The 12,538-nt window shown below is 45.7% G+C and overlaps 1 protein-coding gene across 1 annotated transcript; it reads left to right on the top strand.

Moving 5' to 3' along the window:
• The first annotated feature begins 256 nt into the window (after window positions 1-256).
• Window positions 257-9,949, top strand: LOC128791263 (deleted in malignant brain tumors 1 protein-like). Its single transcript, XM_053948739.1, has 14 exons — window positions 257-310; window positions 2,496-2,534; window positions 2,877-2,894; window positions 3,121-3,423; window positions 3,785-3,814; window positions 4,152-4,199; window positions 4,915-5,068; window positions 5,199-5,413; window positions 6,205-6,237; window positions 6,656-6,806; window positions 7,157-7,368; window positions 7,637-7,809; window positions 8,497-8,885; window positions 9,561-9,949. Exons 1-14 carry the CDS (start codon window positions 274-276, stop codon window positions 9,844-9,846), a joined length of 2,088 nt encoding a protein of 695 aa, XP_053804714.1. The 5' UTR covers window positions 257-273; the 3' UTR covers window positions 9,847-9,949.
• The last annotated feature ends 2,589 nt before the right edge of the window (window positions 9,950-12,538 follow it).

The following is a 12,538-nucleotide window of genomic DNA, read 5'->3' as shown; positions in this document are numbered from 1 at the left end:
CTACTGCAACCACTTCTGATCTCTGTTTTCCCTGAATCAGATATCAGGTATTGTCCTCCTGTAGAACCAGGAAGCTGCAAATATTGATTTACAAATCAAACATGTGGCCTTGGAAGTCGGGGAAGTGACAGCAGTGGGGAATGTGGTATTGAACTACAGAAACAAGAGATTGGGCTGCTGAGCTGCACCCTTTGGTGACTCTGCCTATAAATTCTGGTGTCCTCCTGCATCAGGAGCTCCAAGGAGATGGCTGCCACCAGGATCTTGTCTTGGATGGTGATGATAATTCTTCACATTCAGGTGGATGCAGGTAAAGAGCCTCACTTCTGATCACCTTTGTAGCTTTATTTCACCTTGGGCTAACGTTGGGATTTAATGGTAAAAGAAGATTTATCAGCATGGCTCAGCTCTTTTGAAAACCATGAGCAGGTCAAACCTATGAGCTGAAGAAATCAATGTCATCAAAACTGCTTAATGAATTTAATTTTTTTTCCCATCATTTTTTGTAAAGAGCTTAGTAAAGGAAATTAAAATGAATATACTGCAAAGCCAATTATAACATTTTCCAATCCTTTATATTGGGATAATGGAGTTAAAGACAAATAAGTATTTTCTGGACTAAATACATATTTATTTTAAAGGGGGTGAGGTGTACAAACTGTGGGGTTTGTATTTGATTAAATTATAATGGAAATTACTGCCATTTTTTATTAGTTTAATTTCCCACAGGCTAATTCCTGTTAGGAGTGTAATTTAATTTGGTTACAGAGTCAATGGTCTGCCCAGCCAATTCCATCCCTTTGTGGACCAATACAAATCTTAGTGGGTCTGATGGGGAGGGGGGATATTTCAAACAGGGTGAAATAGGTTTTTTATATTCCAAATATACTTTCCCCTTTTCCAGGTGAGACTTCCCTGACTGAGCAGGGTGCCAGCCTGGTGCTGGGAGAGACAAAACCTTTCTTTTTAAGCAGCTGCTGCTGCGTCCTGTATGCAGGGATGGAAAAACATCAGAAGAGTTGCCACGGCTGCTGTGTTTCCACCCTTTCCTCTTTCAGGTGTAAAAAACCATCCAGCCCCGCAGAGTTGTGAATATCCAAGTGGTGAACAGGTTTCCCCTTGGATTATGGGGGATTCTTTCTGCTCCCTGTCCCTTCTTCCAGCTCAGGTGGCTGGGTGACCCGAGAAATCTGGTCCCACTTCAAGGCACTCTCTGGGCCAGTTGCAGGTTTTGGTGGGCTCACAAAGAGTCACCTGTGTAGGGACAGAGAAACACTCACATGAAATGCCGTTTTTAATTCTGATTGTAGGTTTGGTGCTGTTACCCGATCCAAAAACGCCGGGAAAGAGATCACCTTTCTCCGCGTGCCGGAGCCCTGTCCTGCGGGACACCTCTGATCTCTTAGTGCCACCTGGAGGCTTTCCATCAGCCCTAGCAGGGAAAACCTTCTTTGAGCCAGTTAGAGAAACCAGCTGCGTGGTGTTGATGGAATCAGTGGTGTTGGAGGTGGAAGGGAATGAGAGTAGCTTAGACGTGGTGGGAATGTCAGCAGATCCTGGGACAGGGAGCTTTTGGAGACTCCCTTTTTACCTGCAGCTGTGCCCGATGAAGATAATGAGATGTGCAGCCTCCCTTGTCACTGGCCTTGTTCTGACCACCTCCCCAGATATTTTATGTCATCTTCATTTCTGTTGAGGTTTTCGTTGCTTGATTTGGAGAAAGAGGTAGTTTTTCACAGCCTATTCCCGTATCAGTAGCAGAGCCATCAGCTCCTGATCAGCTCAGCTGAAACCAGCTGGATAGAATCAAATTGCTCCATCTGAAAAAGACCTTTAAGATCATCAGTTCAACTATTAATCCAGCAGCCCCACACATTTACATGTCTACATGTCTAAATGTGCCACATTTACATGTCTTTTAAATCCCTTCAAGGGATGGTGACTCCCTGGGCAGCCTGTTCCTTCCAGGGAGAGATTTCCTCCAGTCTGACTTGAGGCTATGTCCTATTATAGGGGAGAAGGGACTGACCCCCACCTGGCTACAGCCTCCTTTCAGTGCAGCTGTAGGGAGCAATAAGGTTCCCCCTGAGCCTTCTTTCCTCCAGGCTGAGTCCCCCCAGCTCCCTTGAGTGGATCCCATCCAGCCCCGCAGAGTTGTGAATATCCAAGTGGTGAACAGGTTTTCCCTTGGATTATGGGGGATTCTTTCTGCTCCCTGTCCCTTCTTCCAGCTCAGGGGGCTGGGTGACCTGAGAAATCTGGTCCCACTTCAAGGCACTCTCTGGGCCAGTTGCAGGTTTTGGTGGGCTCACAAAGAGTGCTGATGGTTACTGGAAAAAAATACTGCTGAGATTGACTGAAATAGACAGAAATCTCCTGGATCTAAAGTTTGTTGGCTGCAAATTGCTAGAGACTGAAACAGGGTTTGAGGAAGTTTCATGTTAAATTTGCCTTGTTGACCTTCACATATGCTATCTTATTTTTTTCTTCTCTAGAAACAACAAGACCCCCAATAACTCCTGACTCCACGACTAGTAAGTAGAGTTTATCAGATTGTTACTTTCTCTAATAGTGATAGATTTATGTTTTTGAGATAGCATTTATTGTTGGGAAGAAATTAGTATGATTAAAAAGCTCACATTTTCTTTAGGGTGGGGATGGGGATATATACATGAGAAGTAAATGATCTGGGATGGAGGAATTTGGGGATGGCTTTGCCCTCCAGCAACCAGCCTTGCTAGAATGAAAAAGATCTTCTGTCACTTGTGCCCTTCAGTGGGATCTTGACTCACTGGAGGAATTGACAGCTCCCAAAGAATTTGTCCTAATTCTCTTGCTCTCTGTGTGTTTTTTCCCCTGCTTGTTCTCCTCCACAGTTCCAATCATAGGTGATGGTGAGTCTGTCTGCCAGGGTTCTCGTCATGGCCCTGGGCACAGGGATGCGACGTGCCTGCCCTGGCTGCCCCAACCTCTCCATCCTGCAGTGTGGGAGCTGAGAAGGGGCTCCCAGCCCTGGGCTGCGCTGCAGGTGGATGCAGCCATGCCCAGAGAGGGTGTGGGACATCATTCCCTGGACCCAGAGCACCACTGGCTTGACCAAGGGGTTTGTGTCTCTCAAAGATCTGCATCTGAGGCTGAACAATGGGCCCAACTGGTGTGCAGGCAATGTGGAGATCTACTACTTCGGAGCCTGGGAGAAGGTGTGTGGCTCCCTGTGGGACATGCAGGACGCCACGGTGGTGTGCAGGCAGCTGGGATGTGGCTTCCCCCTCGCAGTCATGTACCCCTTCCCTCCGAGCAACTCGTACCCGTACATGATTACTGAGGTGAACTGTACGGGCAATGAGAACTACGTGTGGCAGTGCCCCTACAAATACAAGTACAGTGCCTGCTACCATGGACCTGCTTCTGTCGTATGCTCAGGTGGGTGTTTGTGTTTTGGTGGCATTTTCCTGAAGAAAATCCGTCCGGATTGAGGTGGGATGAAGGCTGCCCTGCCCTCGCTCCACGCTCAGCAGGGCAGCAGCAGGTCGTGGGTCCACGTGCTTGATGCAGAGGGGGGGTGTTTCAGAGGGAGCATCAATCTCATGTTTGCAGACTGTACCTGGGAAATCTGGGGTTTGGGCATCACTCCTGCACAGAGCAGGGTGTGAGGAGAGGGATGGTTTTTAGTCAGGCCATCCTGTCCGTGGGTCCCTCCATAACTTTCCATGAAATTAAATACATGGTCCAAGGGGAGCCAAGCAGTCCTAGTGCCTCACATCCTCTGATTTTCTCCTTCCAGACTCGGGAATAACAGTGACTCCAGCAACAGGTAACAAGAAATTTCTGTTTATATATCAGTTTTACAGACCCTGGCTAATGTCCCTAACATTCAGGGAGACGTGGGATTGCTTGGGATCATTTGGGATTGAGCAGCCACTTCTTCTGTGGGAGAGGTTTGGCACTGGTCTTCATGTTGCTGCAGTGGGGATGCCCTTGAGCAAGTGCTGGCACTGCAGCCATCTCAGTCCTGCCACATTGCAGTGCTGACTGTGGGCTTTGGTTTTCATTGGGGCTCAGCGGGGTTCCCGTTGGAGAGGGGGGACTCCCAGCAGGATGATCCTCTTAGGTAAAACACTGCTTGCTCATCTGCTGCTCTCTCCCTGCAGCGCCTGCTGTCTCCAGATTGATGCCCGCCAGGCTGTGGACTACAACAGGTATGTCCAGAGGAGCTGTGGGGCTGCACTAGCTTCTGCCCTCAGTTAAGCATCACAGAATCACAGGATGATGAGGTTGGAAGGGATCTCTGGAGTACATCTGGTCCTACCTCCTGGCTAAAAGCAGGATCAGCCAGAGCTGGCTTCCCAAATCCATATCCAGACGGCTTTTGGCTATTTGCCACCTCTGCGGGCAACCTGTGTCTGTGCTCAGTCACCCTTGCAGAGAATAAGTATCTCCTGATGTTCAGAGGAAATCCCCTGTGCTTCAGTTTGTGTCCATGGTCTCTTGTCCCCTCACTGGGCACCACTGGAAAGAGCCTGGAGAGGGTTGACTCCCAGCAGGTCGTATCTCTTAGGAAAAATGCTGGGAGTGAATCCTGCTGATTTCTCCCTGCAGCACCAGGTGCCTCCAGCTCAACTTCCCCTCTGTCACGGACCACATTTAGTTCCACAGGAGTTAGGGGGTCTGGTTATTTCCTTCCCCAGGTAGACAGCCAACCCCATGGATCTGGGTTATTGTATGAGCTGAGCACAACCCGTGCTCTGGGCTGGGGGGATGCAGGGATGATGTTTTGGGGTGCCTGGCAGGGAGGGTCTCTATGGGGCTGTGGCAGAGCCTCCTTGGCGGGGCCGTGCCCGCTAAGAATCTGACGGATTCTGGCGATAGGATAAGATCTCTTTACCCATGCCCGGGCTCTGCTCTTTTCCTCAGAGAACCCATCCTGCGGTGGCTTACTTCAGGGATTGTCTGGCACCATCCAGAGCCCGGGATACCCCAGCTCCTACCCCGACAACTCCTACTGCGTGTGGCGCATCCGGCTGCGGGACCCGGCCCGCAGGATCCAGCTCCAGTTCACGGACGTGGAGTGAGTCCAGCCGGGCTCTGGGGGCGGCTTCGTCCCCACAGCCTCTGCCCGAGCACTGGGGCGAGGCGGGAATGGGGCCGGGTTGCCGGGCCCTGCAGCTGTGGTCAGACAGATCCTCCTCTCCCTGCAGGCTGGAAGGCAGCACCTGCACCTACGATGCCATCGAGGTGTTCGACGGAGGGTCCCTCCAGAGCGGGCGCCTCGGCCTCGTTTGCCGCAACGACCATCGTGTCTTCAACTCATCCGGGAACCAGCTCACCGTCCTGTTCCACAGTGACAGCAGCGTCACCAGGAGAGGCTTCCACGCCTACTACTCATCATTTCTTGCCTTCAATACCACCGTGGGTAAGGCTAGAGCTGTCCTTTACTCCTTGCCAGGGCAGGAGCTCAAACTCAATCACAAAGAGCTTCTGGCAGCTCTCAACCCCTTGTGGGCATCCAGACCTTCTGGCCCCACTTAGAGGCATCCTGGCTCAAGGGCATTCTTCAGGATAGGATGGCCATGAAGCTGCTCCCAGACACTGTTTCTTTGCCAGGTGGGCAGGAATGGGACTCTCCACCTCCCCCAGTGCTGCCACTGAGCTATCATCAATTTTCCTGGCCTGTGCTGTAGGCAGAGGATTTGCTCAGCCCTGGCACACTCATTGCCGCAGAGGCCAAAGGCTACTTTTTGTTTTTCCAAAATAAAGGGAGCTGATGCGCTCAGCCACAGTGCAGAGAACTCCTTTTGGCAGCTGAGGAGCTGTGGAGCAGCAAGGCTGGCTGCTGCTCTGTCTGCAGTGCCAGGCTCCCTCTGAATGGCAGCAGCACCGTCTGCCTGACCATCCTCCCTCCAGTTTGGTGTCACCAGCAAACATGCTGAGGGTCTGCTCTGTCTCACCCTGCTGACCATTAACAAAAGAGGTCATGGCCCTGCTGATGGGAGCTGTTGCATGTGCAGAAGACCAGCTGCACCCTGGGCTGGTGGGTGGAGGGGGAGGTGCAGCCACACAGGGACCTGCCGTGGGTCCAGGTAGTGATTGTGGGTCTGGTGTTTCAGTGTCCCTTCAGGAGCCCTTCTGGGGAGAGGTGACCCCCAGAGGGCTGTTTCTCTTAGGCAAAATGCTGAGTGTTCACCTGCTGCTCTCTCCCTACAGCTCCCGATACTTCCACTCTGTCACCAACCTCAGGTAGGTTTGGAGGACTTGGGTAAGTTTATGAACTGGATATTTATCAGCATTCTTTTTTTGAAACAAAATTATTTGATTTTTTTTTTCCTCTTCCCTTTGGTCATTAGCAATTGTAATAGGGGGCTCCCCTTTCAAGGAACAGCTGACCTCCATAATTCCAGCCTCAAAACTGTCTAGTTCTGTGTAAAATATTTGTGTCCTGCTAGTGCAGGTACTGCAGATCAGCATTATAAAATCTATTCAGTGTGGTTATCATCTCCTAACCTGCATTCAGATGTATATGAACCTGATGGAGAGGCTACTGAAGCTGATAAAAGTCACTATCTCTACATTTACACATAAACTTCACATAGACATACTCCAAACACAACCCTAAAGGTGCATACATATCTTTTTCTTCTTGTATTTTTCTCTGCAGAAGATTATTCTTGTGGTGGTTTGCTCTCCTCTTCATCTGGTACCTTACAGAGCCCATTTTACCCCAGAAATTATCCAAACAATGCCAACTGCGTGTGGGAAATACAAGTAAAAAGCAACTTCCGTGTCATACTTCAATTTACAGATATTCAGTAAGTAAGAATTCATTACTTGGGAAGATGAACATATGGGACTGACATCTTGGACTTACTAAGCAAAAGCCTACTTGATTTCAAGGATCTTTATCAAAGCTTTTAGTCCATCTGGAGAGGGAAGATGTGTTCATTTTTGCTTATTTAGTCAAAAACGTGGCTGACATCTACTGAGACAGGAATTGGAGGCTGTAGATTCTGTTCCAAAGATTTGACAGTCATATCAATCAAATGTATTCTTCTGCCAAACACAAAGAGATAATCTGACTGAAAAACCAAACCAACAAGCAAACAGAAACCAAAGAACATAAAAACGAAGCATTAAGCTAAATAGTTACGTTGCTTCCCAGGATGGAAGGTGGCAGATGCCTCTCTGACTACGTGGAAATCTATGATGGGCCCCCACACACCTCTCCTCTCCTTGGGAAGATTTGTTCTGGTTATTACCCCACGTACACATCGTCCTCAAACCTGCTGAGCGTCCGCTTTCACAGCGACTCCCGACACACATACAGAGGGTTTCAGGCCAACTATCATTCCACTCCAGCTGATGACAGCACCAGTAAGTTCATCTTTAAAGCAGAAACATGCTTTTCAATTATTTTCTAGTTCACGGATTGTTAATCTTGTTAGTGCTTTGAATGAGATCTGTAAAATTTCAATTAGATCTGTAGCGTTTTCGTGGAGATTCAAGTCCGTGGTTTGGATTCTGAACTCCTTCTGCCATATCAACTGCTCCTGCAAAAGATAATGTTTACTCAATCCACTGCTTACAACCTTTTTTGGTCATTTCACTGAGCTTGTAACATATTTTCTCTGCCATCCACTAGCACTGCTGTGTTTGCCAGACTACATGCACGTGGTTGTGAGCAGATACTTCCTTCAGTCCCACGGCTACTCTGCTTGGAACCTCACCCTGAACGACCCCTTTTGCACACCCAACATCACATCAAATTCTGTGTCATTTGACATTCCATACACTCGCTGTGGCACTGTCAGAGAGGTAGGACTGAACATTTCAACAAAGTGGGCAAATAAAGGGAGGATATAAAATTTCAAACAGAATATTTTGCTTTGAAAACCAGCACAAATTGAAAGGCACCTGGGATCTGCAGGGACTGGAAGTGGCCTGGTGATTATGGGTTGTCTCCCTCTCTGCTGAAGGATAAGGTTTATTTGCACTTGCATTTCCTGCCTCTGCTAACAGAACATTCCCTTACAGCCCGTTATCCATCTCCGAAGGAATAAGCTGTGGGAGGATACAAATACTTGGCATTTTCAAGGTCCCAGGCTGAGTGTGATAGCTACAAAGGTTTCAAAGCTTTCACTAAACATGGCTAATAATGTCGTAGTCAGATTTCAGCTTAAATAATGTGCCAGACCTGAACCTTCACATATTTAATGTTGTACAGGTTGTATTTAATTCTGTTACATCTGCATTTATTGTGAGTAGTTTTCTAGGCCAAAACTGTGGGCACTGAATATCACATGAAGATTACAGATTCTTATCTTGAGAACAGAAATTACTAGATTCAGACTTTTCCACATCAGACTTTCTGGGAAACAATGTTTTTACAGTGCACATTGCTGTAAGGGTACAGCAAAGTTCAGACTGTATAATAGGGTACCTATTATATATACCTATAGGCTATATGAATTAATTCTGCATTTTATTTTATGTGCCAAACAGGGAAACAGCAACACAATCAGCTATTCCAACATTATTAGAGGATCCTCTTCTGGTACATTAATCACAAGAAATAGAAATCTTCTCTTGCATGTCAACTGCAAGATGCTCCAGAACACGTGGGCAAAAGCGATGTACGTCGCGGACGGCAACTTTGAAGTCAACGAAACTCAGTATGAGAGATACGATGTAAACCTCACATTTTATGACTCTTCAAGCTTCTCACGGCCAGTGTATGACTCACCCTACCATGTTGGCATCAACCAGAATTTGTTCCTGGAAGCTTCCCTGCACAGCTCTGACCCGTTGCTGGAGTTATTCCTGGACACTTGTGTGGCATCTCCCACCCGCCACAATTTTACAACAAGAACCTATCCTATAATCAAGAATGGGTGAGTTCTTATGAATTACAATTAGAGATACAACTGCCTTCAAACTCTTTTATCTCTTATTAATTTTTTTTTAATTTAATGGAATATTGTGAATATAGCACACAATAATGATAGCTTCTAATCAATTAATGGACAAGAGTATTCAGGGTTTACTGGGAAAAGGAGATGGATTGACCCAAAATATAACACACGCCACAGCTTAAAATAACTAGTAGACTAAATGACTATGGCCAGTTCATGATGGATTATTATTAGTATTAGTAATATTAACAATATTATTAAAAATTAACAATATTATTATAAAATAATAATATTGCAATAATAATTTATAAAATTCTAATATTATTATAATAATATTATAAAACATAAAACATAAAACATAAAACATAATAATAATAATAATAATAAATAATGTTGTGATAGCAAAATACCTCAGGTAAGGTTAATTTACCTTCACAGAATCATACAAACACCACATATCAGACACAGGACAGGCTGGGGAAAGGCAATGTGGTGCAATTCTGCCAATGAAAGGCATTTTGGTTTTCCCACTTGCAGTTTTCTGAACTGTTTTCATTATGTTTAAAGATGGCTTCTCATGTCATGTGTTTTATTGCCTGTAAATGACTGACTGCAGTGTGTATTCATGAGAGGGTTTTTTTTGTTCCTTTTCAGGTGTGTCAAAGATCCCACCTATGCTGCTTATTACTCACCTCAGAGAAACATCGTCCGGTTTAAATTCAATGCCTTCCAGTTCATTCAGAGCAATCCAGAGGTTTACCTGCAGTGTGAGCTGGTGGTGTGCAGGGTCTATGACTATTCTTCCAGATGCCACCAAGGCTGTCTTCAAAGGTCCAAGAGAGAGGCAAGCTCTGACCTAGAAAGTGTGATTGTTGTTGCTGGCCCAATACAGCTTTGGGAACCTGGTTCTGAGATTACGAAGGAACTTGGATCTGAGTAAAAGTGTCTCCTTTGACAGATGGCATCTTTAAATGCCAGCTGAATTCTGGAAGAAACTATGCTGCTAGATTGCCAGAAGCTCTAGAATAAATATTAGGAATGTGCTTACTGACTCATGCCTGTTAATCCCACTTCACGTCAGTCTTCCCCATATAACAAAAATGCTACCTCAACAGTTTTATGGGGAGTGAGATTTGTGATCTTTAAGCTTTTTGATCATTGTTTGCTTTCTTATTGGTAAAACTGAAATGTTGAAATTGCAGTTCAGGTTCTATAAACAAGTTCTATTAATACACACCTGAGTCTGGATGTATTAGAGTGCAAGAAATCTGTTAATCTAGAATCATATTTTCCAGCATTTTTTATGTTTTGGACATAACGCAATGAGGGATAAAGCATGACCAGGTCTTTTAGTCTCTCCCAGAGCTGAATTCTTTTTTGTCATCCAGGAAAACCTGAATGTTTCCTGTGCATAGTTTTATTTTTGCTGTCAGCCCCTGGCAGTTCATAGAATCACAGAATATGGAAGGGATCCACAGGGATCGAGTCCAGCTCCTGTTCCTGCACCGACACGCCAACAATCCCACGCTGGCACTGCTGTCCAAACTCCTGGAGCTCTGGCAGCCTCGGGGCTGTGCCATTCCCTGGGGAGTCTGGGCAGTGCCAGCGCCTTCTGGTGGGAGAACCTTTCCCTGATATCCAACCTAAACCTCCCTGACACCATTTCAGGCCATGCCCTTGACTCCTGTCACTGGCCACCAGAGGTTGGTGTTGTGCTTCACTTCCCCTCACGAGGAAGTTGCAGACCATAATGAGGGCTCCCCTTAGTCACTGTTCTCACTCTGGATGGGTTTCTCTTGAAGCAGAAAATGAAGAAAGTAATTCCACACCAGATTAGGTAAACCTTGCTAAACACTTGGTCACATTGTCTGAGTAATTTGGTGGATTGAGCAATTTTCCTTGCACTGAGTAATTTCATTGATGATTCAAGATTAAAATCCAAACCTGACTGGCTTTCCTTGTTGAAGGCTCACTTCATGAAAAGAGGTGGGCTTGGCATAACAACTCAAAATTGAAGGAAGCCAAAAGACCAGGGGAAGTTTAACAACCTTCAGATTGTTTTGGTGCAGCACAACGACCACCCTGTAATATTAGGCTCTCTTATTTAATCACAGCACATGAACCATAAAATCCCTCTTCTCAAGATGGATATCTTGGTTCTGCCCGTGAAAAACACAGCCAGATCTGCTGTGAGATCAGCACAGCGTAACATCTCATGTCTGTAACACCTCATGTCTGTCATCCTGGGTGCCATCCTGTGGCATGTACAGGGAACCAGCACTGCTGTGGCACCTCAAATCCCGGGTTAAGTTTGGGGTCCCTCACTGCAAAATGTCATTGAGGTGCTGGAGCGTGTCCAGAGAAGGGCAAAGGAGCTGGGGAAGGGTCTGGACCATATAAGGAGTGGGAGCTGGAAATGTGTTCAAAACTTCCCAAGGGAAAAAGCCTTAGATCAGACTTTAACACCTTTCACTTATCCTGTGCCACAGTGATGAAGTCATTGCACCACAGCCAGAGGAAATTTTTCAGTGGAAGGTTCTTGAAGAGGAAGAGGGCTGGGAGGTAACGTGGACTGAGGATCAAACTGGATGGAAATTTAATGACAGACAAGGGTTTAATATTTGTGACTTAAGTCAGCTCACGGTTTCTGATGACTTCCTGTTGTCATGCAACCACAACCTACAAAATTGCAGCAAAACCCCACACATCTCTATAATTTCCCCCTCTGTTAAATACTGGTGAATGAATAGAAAACATAGCAATGTCCCCAAAGAGGTATTTGAACTGTCATATTTGCATTAAGATCTGAAGTTCTCCTCACCATTCCTTGGCTATGTATAATAAGTCTTCTCCAGTTCTATATAAAATCTTAAGTTTAGGGTAAATGGTGTAGTCATTAAAGTGCTCTTAGTAAATGCAAATGATGATTATTAATAAATGGCATCTACTCTCATATCTTCTTTTTTTAACCACACTTCCCTGAAGTCCTCAAATCTTACTTGAAAAGGTTTGTACTAGAATTTATTTCTTTTTCAAGGCTGCTGGTGACTTCAGTAAAAGCCCACATTATTCTTCTTAGCTCAAGTTCTTGGTTCAAAACTACACCAATCTTGCTACACTGTAGGGTGGCAGCTACAAAGAGAACAATGGGATAAGTCAATGACTATTGTCTTTTTCTCTTTGAAGGGATGACTCACCCATCCTTATGACAGGACAGAGTAGATTCGTTGTGTTGTTGTATTCACATGGACCAGGGAGCACCAAAGCCAGAGCTGCAGCACAGTGAAATCCTCAAGAAAAGCATATAGGTCAGGGATGAGGAAAGGATATAGCAAGAGATGAGATGTATGAAATTCTAATTTGCAAACACAATGCAGAATCTTTTCAGAGTACTTGAACATTTTTATGGATCTGATCTGTTCTGGGACAGTATTTGTTGAGCTTGAAGTCAGTCTAATATATCTGAATATCAATGAAAGCCATAAAAATATATTTTATATCCTCTCATTTTAAGATGTCTCCACCACTTTTCCCCTCTTGTTCTCCCCAGTGTATTTAGATAAATAGACCAATACAGCATTCATCTTCCCTAACAAAGAGATGTTTGCTGAAGTGCCTGGCTTAGGCAAGAA

This window comes from Vidua chalybeata, chromosome 8, assembly GCF_026979565.1.
Source record: "Vidua chalybeata isolate OUT-0048 chromosome 8, bVidCha1 merged haplotype, whole genome shotgun sequence".
Taxonomy (NCBI): Eukaryota; Metazoa; Chordata; class Aves; order Passeriformes; family Viduidae; genus Vidua; species Vidua chalybeata.
Note: the sequence above shows the minus strand (reverse complement) of the source record. Positions and strands in the feature narration are given on the sequence as shown.

Bases quoted from the DNA above. Each gene is read 5' to 3' on its own strand.
- LOC128791263 (XM_053948739.1), top strand. From the start codon at position 274: ATGGTGATGATAATTCTTCACATTCAGGTGGATGCAG. The intron at 3,424-3,784 runs GTGGGTGTTTGT...TTCTCCTTCCAG, and splicing joins TGCTTCTGTCGTATGCTCAG to ACTCGGGAATAACAGTGACT. The intron at 8,886-9,560 runs GTGAGTTCTTAT...GTTCCTTTTCAG, and splicing joins TATCCTATAATCAAGAATGG to GTGTGTCAAAGATCCCACCT.